Source organism: Alligator sinensis, unplaced genomic scaffold, assembly GCF_000455745.1.
Source record: "Alligator sinensis unplaced genomic scaffold, ASM45574v1 scaffold28_1, whole genome shotgun sequence".
NCBI classification, from domain to species: Eukaryota; Metazoa; Chordata; order Crocodylia; family Alligatoridae; genus Alligator; species Alligator sinensis.
This window is the reverse complement of record NW_005842133.1, coordinates 53,280-64,661: the sequence shown is the minus strand read 5'-3', so window position 1 is coordinate 64,661 and position 11,382 is coordinate 53,280. Positions and strand designations below refer to the sequence as shown.

The 11,382-nt window shown below is 41.4% G+C and overlaps 1 protein-coding gene across 1 annotated transcript in view; it reads right to left on the bottom strand.

Moving 5' to 3' along the window:
* Positions 1–11,382, bottom strand: part of WDR11 (WD repeat domain 11) — a gene marked incomplete at its 5' end in the record, with an annotated part of 90,301 nt that overhangs the window by 63,077 nt on the left and 15,842 nt on the right. The window contains 2 exons of the mRNA XM_006025133.2: positions 1,131–1,314; positions 7,963–8,136. Coding sequence (XP_006025195.1) covers positions 1,131–1,314; positions 7,963–8,136 — 358 coding nt within the window. The remainder of the gene's footprint in view (positions 1–1,130; positions 1,315–7,962; positions 8,137–11,382) is intronic.

The following is an 11,382-nucleotide window of genomic DNA, read 5'->3' as shown; positions in this document are numbered from 1 at the left end:
CCCCCACCATGTCCCTTCTCTCCCCACCCTCCTTCCCCCTACAGATATACCAGCCGAATGCTGCTCTCCAAGCTGCTGGGCTGCGCTCCTGGCCAAATGCATACCGTGGCTGCATGCATGCATGAGGCATTTATCAGCAACATTATCGGCCACATCAACTTTTTTTATTAGACGATAATGTCCATTTTCCTTTTATTGGTGCCGATGTGATATGGACAAATGTACTGGTGCACCTCTAGTCTTATGTACCAACACTCCCGTCCTGCTCAATTCTGACGAGTCTGTGCAACCTTTTCACCTCCTAACTCATATCAGGAGACCTGCAGCTAGTCCCCTCCTCACAAGAGTCAGGGCACCCCACCTCCACCATCCCTCCACCAATGGCTCCCAGTATACCCCAACCCCCACCTCAGGTTTCTCCATCCTGGCTTTTCAATTTCCTCCTCAAATCAACAACCTTTCATCTATTCATGTAAAAAACCTACCCTGAAATCTTTGAATTGGTAAGATGTGATTTTCAAAAGTTATCATATTACATACAAACAGACAAGTAGAGAAACATCATTAAATTACATTAACATTTTACAAACCCATCTGGCAAGAGAAGAATAAGAACTTTCAATTAGAATATGTAAATTCTATTGAGAATATAAAAGAAGGAATAAAATCAAAACTTATCAGAGCTCCAAAAGGGTAACAGCCGGTTTGACAAAAAGTGTATTTGTCCATAATGTACCGTAATAAAAGGTTCTTTCCCTTTCAACTATTGAAATCAAGAATAATTTTTGAGTTTTCAAATTAAACCTCAACCAGAGAATCAAAAGGAAAAACATGCTTTAAGAATTCATTAAAAGTTGATTCCCGCCTTCATATCCTTTGTATTTCATAATCACAGGGTGAGATGCTCTTTAGTTGTATTGCTATGGTGGTAAAGGTGTAGAAATGGAACTGAAAGAAATAACCGTTATTCCCTTTGTATTACTGTCTCCTTCGTTCACCCCTGTTTTTTAATGAGTACTCAACAATAAAATCCAACTAGTATTTACAGAAAATGGAGAGAGAAAGAAATAACTTGCAGATGTGTAGAATGATGTCTATGTATGAAGAAACGCAAGACGCTTACAACTTACCTTGGTTTTTCATTACTGATTAGAATTTTTACTTTATCAAGGGCTTTTTTAGCTCCTGTAGCAGCAACCAGCTTGTGAGAAGGACTAGAATGTGGACTAGAGATGTATACTTTTTTCCCTGAACTGGCAGGAGCCTTGGAAGGAGAGAAGTCTGAGACGAACACTATGCCCTCACTGGTGAGCACTGTAACAAGAAAAACATTTTTTATTATAGTAAAATAGTATGTACAATTTTATCATGATGTTTTATTATTAAGGTAATTTTGGTGTGGGGAAATGGTAATAGTTTGAATAATGTCGAACAAGCTGGGAAATACATAATTCTAGCTAACAGGAATCTTCTGGTGAAAGAACAGCAGATGGTCCATTACAATTCATTAGAGGCCACAAAACTCAATACTTCAAAATTAAGTCCCTATATTAAAAAATACTGTAAGATCTGTAAGATTACTGGCAGAAACTTCTTGTTTGTCCTTTCACATTAATTCAGTACAGTGATTTTCTGCCATCAACTATTCCTCATTAAGTTTTACAAAGCTAAGGAAACCAGTTATCCAGCAAGGATAAATCTACATTTTCATGCTCATACAAAGCGATGGTCCCCCAGGAACTTTAACTATGACATTATTTACATGACAGCATAACAACTGTGGATCAATGACTGACATCTCTGTATTTTTAATATTATATATGTGTGCATATGCAAACAAAAGCTTTGGTATAACTGACATGGGCTGCTTACATATGTTAAAAAAAAAACCAAACCAAAACCAAAAAAAAATCACTTTACCAGAAGACGCAGTGTTTGTATAGATCAGGTGCTTCAGCAGAGAACTTTCTGGCACTTTCATCTAATAGCTGCTTCAATCAACTCTTAAATAAAAATGCCAAACAAGCCCCAATAAACTGCCTGATCTATACAGACATTTGGTGAGGCAACTAACGCGAGGCAACTTCTGGGCATGCACTGAGTTTGGTGCAGCAGCACGGAGAGTTTAAAGAAAAAAGCTATTCTTTTTTTTTTGTCTGTAAGCTGCCATGATGAACTCTAGGTAGAGTAAGGTATGGAGAAACTATCTTTCAAGGCAAAATTACTGACAGAACTAAATTCAGGAATGAAATGTTGATTATTTCATTACATCTTTGCCACATCTTTCACCCATTTAAAGGGGTGATCTGATGGCCACCTACAAGTTTATCAGGGGTGACCACCAGCATCTGGGGGAACGTTTGTTCACCAGAGCGCCCCAAGGGATGACGAGGTCGAATGGTCACAAACTACTTCAAGATTGTTTCAGGCTGGACATAAGGAAGAACTTCTTTACTGTCCGAGCCCCCAAGGTCTGGAACAGCCTGCCACCGGAGGTGGTTCAAGCGCCTTCATTGAACACCTTCAAGATGAAACTGGATGCTTATCTTGCTGGGATCCTATGACCCCAGCTGACTTCCTGCCCTTTGGGCGGGGGGCTGGACTCGATCTTCCGAGGTCCCTTCCAGCCCTGATGTCTATGAAATTTCAACTGAACTAAAAAATTTGTACTTCATCTTCCTTGACATCTCAGCTGCTTCTGACTCTTGCTTATACTCTCCTCTTTAGTCCCCTATGCCAAAACACTGTCTATCCCTGTATTCCTCCTACTTCTGTGGTCATTCATTTAAGCATTTCCCTTCCAGGGAGTCTTCCTCTTTCCTGACTCTCTGTCTGTGGCAGACAAAGGGCATGGTTGTTGGTTCTCCTCTCCCTCTTCTGTCTTTATGGAAGTCATCTTACCTACACACAGCTTCTACCATCATCTTTAGAACAATTTATAAATCTCTTCACACCTCTGTCCTGACTCCTCCCTCTGATTTTGTATCCCATTCTGTCACATGGGTTGCTCATGATGGACAATTCAAAAGCAATTTAAAGAGTTAATGCTAGATTTCTTGTCTTTGCTCTCCAGTTCATTTCTCTTATTATTTAGTCGTAAAACATCAGCATCATCTATAATCTCGACTCCCCCCCCCCAACGCTGATTCAGGTCATGATCATATCTTGCTATCTGTACAACATTTAAAATATTCACCCTTTTCCCCTATCTTGGCTGCTAAGAATCGAGTCCAAACCATAATTATCTGCTTTTGCTGTGGTTCTTCTGAAACTCATATCATTCTCCATACAAGGAACAATATTTCTATTGCCCCTTGTATGGATGGTGCTCCCATCTTTTCAACTTCCATTAGCTTCTTTTCTACTGTATCATATTCAAGTCCTCTCCCAACTATACTCTTTCATCATTACCCACTTCTGTGGATAATAATGCTCCGCTCCGCCAATGATTCCTCCTTTGTGCCCTCTATATGAAATGTCTTCCTCAAATTAGGCCATGCTACCACTATTCTACCCTCTAAATCCCTCCTCAAGAATTTTACCATGATGCTAACTGTGAGCTAATAATCACTAAGCTGTTTGCTAGAGTTCTTATTTCAGCTGCCATGACACGTAGCAGCCCAGGACCCCACTGTGCTAGGATCTGTGAAAAAGAGAAAAGAAAGACAGCACGTGCTCCACAGAGTTAAGTATAAAGAATGACAGATGGATATAGACAGATGGGAGAATACTAAGAAACAAAACCATTTTAGTTAGCATGATAGACAGTGGTACCCAAATATTAGAGGCCTACTTTTTTTTCTAATATGTTTGTGATTGATAACTACTTTATTATTTATAAAGGCCTCAACAAATGACTCAAGAACATGTACATTAGCTCTTTACTCACACACCCCTGTAATAACAAACAACTATTGGTTGCTTAATATCTTAAATTAGATATATTAAGCTGTATACTGTTCCTAAGACTTTCTTCATTGCTCAGCACAGTGGGGTCTGATATCTGCATTCTCAACTCGGGTTGGTTAGCAGGTTATAATAGTAAAAGTAAGGTACTTTGGATAACATTAGTCAGAGTCAAGACTATTAGAGGAGGCTAGAGATCAGCTTGTTTTTTTGATTTACCTTCACACAATTTGTTAACTCATAACAGCAGCACAGGAAAACTCTGTGTGAGCTTGAACAAAAAACAAGTATCCTTGTATCTATAAAACAAGGATAATACTCACATCCTTTACAAGAACAAGAAGTTGCAGAGGTTTTTCATTTAGTATTAAAAGTTATGAAGCATGATAACCACAAAAAGCACTAGTTGTTCATTACTATGCTGCAATAAGAGAATTAATTATATTTATTCAGCCCAGCCTGCTTACATACCACATTTGTACTTTTGGGTTAAACAAAAACTGTGGTCACATCTTTAATTAGTGGCAGTGGGGTTATTACCCACAATTTCATCCTTTGGACTGGTCTATGAAGCATATTATTCCAATAGGGAAAATCTGAACAAGGTAACCAAATAAATAGCCACATTAAACAATATAATTAAAACATGAGCTACTTTTCATGTGCATATTCTCAGCCCCTTTTTCCACTCAGCACTTCTGGTGCAGATGCATACAGAAAAAGTGCTTATCAACTGTTAGTGGAAACAACTGCTTATCTTGATCATTTAAATAAACAATTCTTCACTTTAAAATATTATATGCAGGGCTTGGGGTACTCCGATGCAATGTCCTCAGTATTCCCAGAACTCTGGTGCCCTGATTAGAAATTCTAGCAATTTCAAATAAAATCAAGCATATGGGCATTTATCCAATTAAATATGGAAATTAATTAGTACTGCAACTCTTGTGTTATTTTTCTCTGACCTTCAAATTTTCCAATTCTAACAGGCTACAGAATATTATATTGAACATGCATAACTGTACTACAAGCTATCAGAAGAAGCAGACAGAGGTTTTGGCAGCAGAAGATATGACAGGTGAGGTGCTGACTCTCAGAAGGACAGGAGAGGCACTTGAGACAAACACCTTAGCTAAATCTAGTTTTCTTGACCACAATCTAAAGTGAAACAGTTGAAAGTATCAGTAAATCATCATAAATCATGGATCGTGTCCAGAATTAACATTCCATTGAAACAAAGCAAGGTAATTCAGGGATTTCTTAAGAACTGCAGCCAGGGCCGACCCGGGGGACGGGGGCAAATTGGGGCGACTGCTCTGTGCCCTGTGCTTTGTGGAGCGGGGCGGAGCAGCTGCAGCACGAAGCTGGGTGAAGCGGAGGCTCCACGTCCAGCCGCTTAATACTATATTAGAAGCCTCCATCAGGATTAATCAGTGCCCTATACCAAAACACTCAATGGTAAATACTCCCTGATTAAAGGGAAATATGTAAAATTACAAAACAGGACTCAGCTGACAATTCCCCTTCATGCCTTTGGAAATTTCCTCCCTAAGAACTGGGGGAACTCCCAGTCCCAAGAGAATAGTTTGCACTTGCACAGGATTTTAAAGCTTCAAATCAAATGGGTAATCATGGGTAGATTTAGGATTTTGAAAAGGGCAGTGCAGATGCTGTAGCACATCATCACATATAAAACAATATACACATTTTCAGTTAAAAATCACCTAGAAGCTTTACTAATCTGCTGGGCCATACAGCTATATTATTCCATTTAAAATCAAAACAAAAAACAATGTAACTTTATTAGAAAGAGCGTTAATTTGCTTTATCATCTATTATGTATTAAAAAAACAACAAAGCACACATAATCAAAAGATGTTGTTTAATTAATCCTGTGGCCACTAGAAATAAACGTACACCTCTTTCAGATTCATAAAACAAAAGCTAGCCTTCTTGAGCAGTTCGACAGCGCATCCAATGCTTCACTGAAAGTTATATCCACATCTAAGTTAATGTTCACCTGAGTTAACAGTTCTAGCTAAAGTTAAAAACAGTCTGCAGGGCTGCGAGGAGCTGCATTACCAAGAGCTACTAGATGACAGCAGAATGGCAGAAGAAAAGATAGCTTAATTAGTGAAACATCATGCCCATTAAAGGGGAGAGAGAGGGCCGTTAACACCTGTGGAATGAAAAGTTTAGAAGGAATCAGGTTATAATGCACCAAGAAATGTAGTAGAAATGCTATTGTCACTGCCAGGCATTTCTTAAGAACTGCAGCCAGGGCCGACCCTGGAATCAAAAGAGGTGCAACTGCACTACCGCATTCCCCCCCCCCCCATTTGCCCATGTCAGTAAGTTCTCTACCCATTTTATGGATGAAAAAAGAACCATAAATCAGGAAATATGCATGAAAGCTGCAACTGATTAGTGGCAGAGGTGGAATTATCCTTGGGAATGCAGTAAACAAAGAGCAAGTAATAATAAAATAACTTTTACATTCAGTCTTCAGAATCCGAAGCAAATTTCCCTAATTATATCAAAATCCAAACACCATTCATGCTGAATTTTATTCAAACCCGACTTGCTTTGTTTTGCTGCTTCTACAAAAAGGACAGGCAAAGTTTTGAACAGCACAACGATCAAAATGATTTTTTCTCTGCAAAGCTAGGATATATATTTCTGAAAAAAAGACAACTAGAATTACTACAGCAATGTCCTGGGGAAGAATTCGAAGAATTTATATTTTCCTTCCTGACCGTTTTCCACATCCTTGTTATTTATCTTTGTCATTGCCCAAACCCGATTCTTTCCTGTTCACAAAACTAGTAAACTGAGTATAACACCAATGTGCCCCTTTCAGTCTATTACGTCTTCCTGCACGACACGTAGAAAAACCTCACGCTACTTTCCCATCCCAGTGGCTACAATACTTGTGCATGTCCAGACTGTCTCCACATACTGTAACCTTCTCCTCTCCAGTTTACCAAATGCTCACAGTCCCCCTCCACCAAACACTACCTCTAATGTTTTCATCCTTGTCTTATCTAGGTGTAAACTGTTTGGATCCCTAACCTCTCAGCTCCTTGCCCTGAACATCCTACATCACTTCTTGTTGTTAACTTCAAAACTCTTCACACGTTCTCTCCTCCAGCCATGGCTTCAATGCTGGTGGTGCCTGATTAAACCAGAACACTGGCATTTGTTCTATCCTTCCAACTGATACGGAGGATTTTACAAAAACATCATTCATGGTAACATTCTGAAGTTTTCATGTGCTTCCAATAAATCATCCAAGTTTCACACCCATACAACAGGTTAGGGATGACAACAGCCTGTTTAGACGAGAAGCTTGGGTCCTGATGTCACGATCATCAAAGATACAATTTTGGAGTTGTCCAAAGATGGCACCACCAGATTTTATCCAGCGTTGAGTATCATCTTCTTTTTCAAAAAGGTGGCTACCCAGGTAAGAAAAAAGATCAACCTTCTCCAAGGTTTATCCTTTAATTGTAATGTGTGGTGGAACAGCTGATTCGTTTGGGGTCGGTTGGTAAGGTATCTTGGTTTCAGTGAAGTTGACAGTGGGTGTGTCTAACATTCATTAAAGCACCATAGTTACTGCGTATTGAGTTTAGTACTTGTATACCCAAGTACTAAATCAATGTGCAGTAACTGGCACTGCTGCGCAGTAGCACCAGCACATGGCTTTTTAATGATGTTAACTGCGCAGTAGCATATTAGCATAGTTTTTACACTGCACATTACTGTGCAGTGTTATTAGGCTACTGCACAGTTAGCATCTCATGTAGATGCATCCAGTGAGTCCAAACATTTCCTATGCTTCAAAGAAGCAGTCAAGAGTGACCTGGAGTACTTCAATTGAGTGGGCCCTCATGACAATCAGTATAGTGATCAGAATGAAGGTGTTGGTTATTTTGGATTTGACACGTTAGTAGTTGATGTTAAAAAAATTCCTGTCCATGCAATATTGGCAGCATAAAATAGATGTACAAAAAGGTAAAGATACTAAATATATATATATGTAAGCAAACTTACAAGCTAAATGTGAAGGATCAAAGGGGTCGAATGAAAAGGAAAGAATGTTTTCTGCATAACTTTTCTTCCAGAGCTTGGTGCCTGTGTCTGCATTCCACAGGACAATATAGTTTGGTGGATGAACTGCTAGGAGTAAGTCTCGGGAAGCATCCTGATTCCACAACCATTGCATGTCTGTCAAAAGAAAGAAGAGACGAAATAGCACTGCCTGAAATTATACAATTCTATTAAAAAGAAACTTTGTCTTAGAAGAACTGAGAGTGACTTGTTGGGAGTCATTAAGCTGAACAGTTCATAGTTTCAAATATCAATTTGGTTAAAATACAGGATAAAGCAGTGTAAAGGTGCTGTGTGCATCCCTTCCTAGCACCATCTAATTCAGGGGTGGGAAAAATATGGCCCACGGAAGTGCTTTGTCCGGCCCATGGCAGGTCCCTTTGTCCAGCCTGGCCCAGGCGCCATGTGGCTATGACATTCCCTGCCGCCCATTGGCAACCCAGTGGGGCTGGGGCAGCTCCATGGCTGGACTGCCTTTCTAGTCAACCCAGGCATCGGCTCCTCCTTCTGGCTCCCATTGGCCCCAGTCCCGCAATTCCAGAAGGGACCTGCATGCACCACCCCCACCCGGCGCTCTTCATGCCTGCTCCGGACTCGCCCATGTAGGCTCAGCAGCGGTAGCTGCCGGGCAGACTGCTGCTCACTGCAGGGGAAAAGCAGCCCTTCCCCCTCACCACTGCTGAGCAGTTCTTAGTGCAGCCACCTGGAGCCTGCACTGCGTTGGGCTTCCCTGTGTCACCACCGCCTGGGCTGCCCTGCGGCTGCTCTGCACTGTCACCGCTCCTGAGCTGGGCAGCCTAGAGGCAGCAACGGAGTTGCAGGGCAGACCAATGCAGTGCAAGCTCCAGGCGGTTGCACTAAGAACTGCTCAGCAGCGGTGAGGGGGAGAGGCCATTTTTCCCCCATGTCAAGCAGCAGTTTCTGCCCAGCAGCAGCTGGTGCTGCACCTGGATAAGCGAGTCTGGAGCAGGTGCAAGGCACGCTGGGTTGAGGCTGCGCACGTGGTTCCCCAACAGGACCATGGGGCTGGGGCCAGCGGCAGTGGCAGCTGGAAGGAAACTTACGGGGTGGGTGCTAACCGGCTCAGGGAGGTGCGCGCAAGAGGCTCCCATGCACAACCCACCATACCCTCAAACCCTCCCCCACAAACACCACAACCACACCCTCACCCACACAATCACACCCCCTCATCTTCCCTCACATCCCCCACATACACACACACCTACACACTTCTGGGAGGAGCCCTGCTCACTGCTACATGCACACACCGCCCCATACACATGCACCCACACAAACACCCCCAGCCACCCCCCTCCACACACCCCACAGGCCCCCACAAACCCCCCATACCCACCTACACCACCCCCACATACACACATCCATAGCCCTACACAAATCCCATACCCACCCACCCATACCCCCCCACAGTCCTCACAATTATACAAGAGTAAGACTTAATTTTGAGCTATGCAATTATCTCTATATACACAATGCAAACATACACCAATCAGGATAAAAATATATTTAAAAAAATAAAATTAAACATGTCATTGTGGATATTTGATGTTTAGTATATAATCTCTGGGGGGGGTTTTGGTTCCAAGATGGCAATCCCCCTTCCCAAAAGGAGTGCTTCCAGGGGCAAGGGGAGGGACTTCCAGTGGGAAAGAGGAGGGACTTCTGGTGGCAAAGGTCAGGGGTTAGGGAGCAGGACTTCCAGTCCCAAGATGGCAATCAGGGGGCAAGGCACTTGTCAAGGGGCGGGGCCATCCTCGTGGCCCTTAACAGCTCACCAAAACTCATTAAGTGGCCCTCCTGCCGAAATAATTGCCTACTCTGATCTAATATCAACTGAACTGTGCATAATTTTAAACACATTTTACTTTGTAACACTAATTAAATTGACCATGGAAGAGTTCAGAGCCAAGAAACACAGAATTATTCAATATCATACAACATTATGAAAACTAAAAGTGCCTACACTGTACAGTTAAAGCAGGGCTAAATGGTTGCCCACAGGCCACATATGGCTCCCAAGCAGGGTAGATAAAAATCAGTGATTATTTTAAGAAACTGAAAAATTGGATTTTATATTTAAATCAGATTTTTTTATTTAACTATATTTTTTGTTAAAATGCTTTTTAAAACAAAAAAGCAATAAATTTAGTTATGTAACCTTTTTAGAAGTTTTATGAATAAGTCACAATAGGCCATGAACTATTTTAGGGGCCCAATCTTATGGGGTTCCCAGAGGCTTCTCTATAAATTAGTGAAGATTAAAGAAAACCACTCTACCCAGTAGGACTCAGTGCTTAGTCTAGAAGATCCCATGAAGCATCTCTTTGGAGCTTAGTTTCAGTTCTCAAACTGTGGATTTGTATCTCCAGATATCATAGGCAGGCAAAGTTCTTTGGGTAGATGTGATATCTTTTATTGGACCAACTAAATAGTTGGAAAAATTGTTCTTTGCAAGCTTTTAGGCACAAACGGCCTCCTTCAGCCATAGAGTGAGTTTGCTGTCTCCTGAGATACAGGTTTCCCTTGCTTTATGCTGTACATGTGTTCCTAGAAAATGGTGCATAACTCAAATTCACACAAAGGGCACCCACTTTACAATGTCACAAATAGGGTTACGTTCTAAGACCTCGACTGTACTGATCTCCAGACCTAGTTGTATCACCTTTACAAGACAATTTTGGTACTCACCAACAGTAGACATTTACACACAAGCACAGGGTGGTGGTGAATGTTACCATAATGGGGATGGCAACTACACAAACACATGTCACAGACAACAAGCGAGGAGCGCAGATCCACGCAGGAGACTATATTTTGGTGCGCGTCACTCCCACACTGCACTGCACAAAGCAGTTGACTGTGGGCTTCCACCACACCAATCGCATAAGAGTGAATTTACCTTGCATATAATGAATTTTTGGTATAAAAAGGGTCATTGCATAATTCGCATATACGGAACCCACATAAAGTGAGGGAAACCTGTAACATCCTTGTTAATAGCAGTATATGGAGATGGGAGATAACAGACCTGATTACCTACCCATCAGCCTTACTGTCTCTGCAAGTTTGTGTACACACAGTCAAGCCCTTACCTTGCTTTAAAAGTGCAAAGTTTCAAGAAGTTAAATGAATAAAGAATATCAAACAACGAGAATGAACTTTTTGTAGAAAACGATTAAAGTGAGGCTTCCTGAACAGTGATGTAAATCATGATTTAAATCACGATTTAAATTGACTGGATTTAAATCAAATCTACCCTGTTAAGTAGCACTGCAGAAACTTGGTGGGTTAGGTTCCACAACTGAAATATGATTGAAGATACATAGCTATGTGATGTGTATGTAA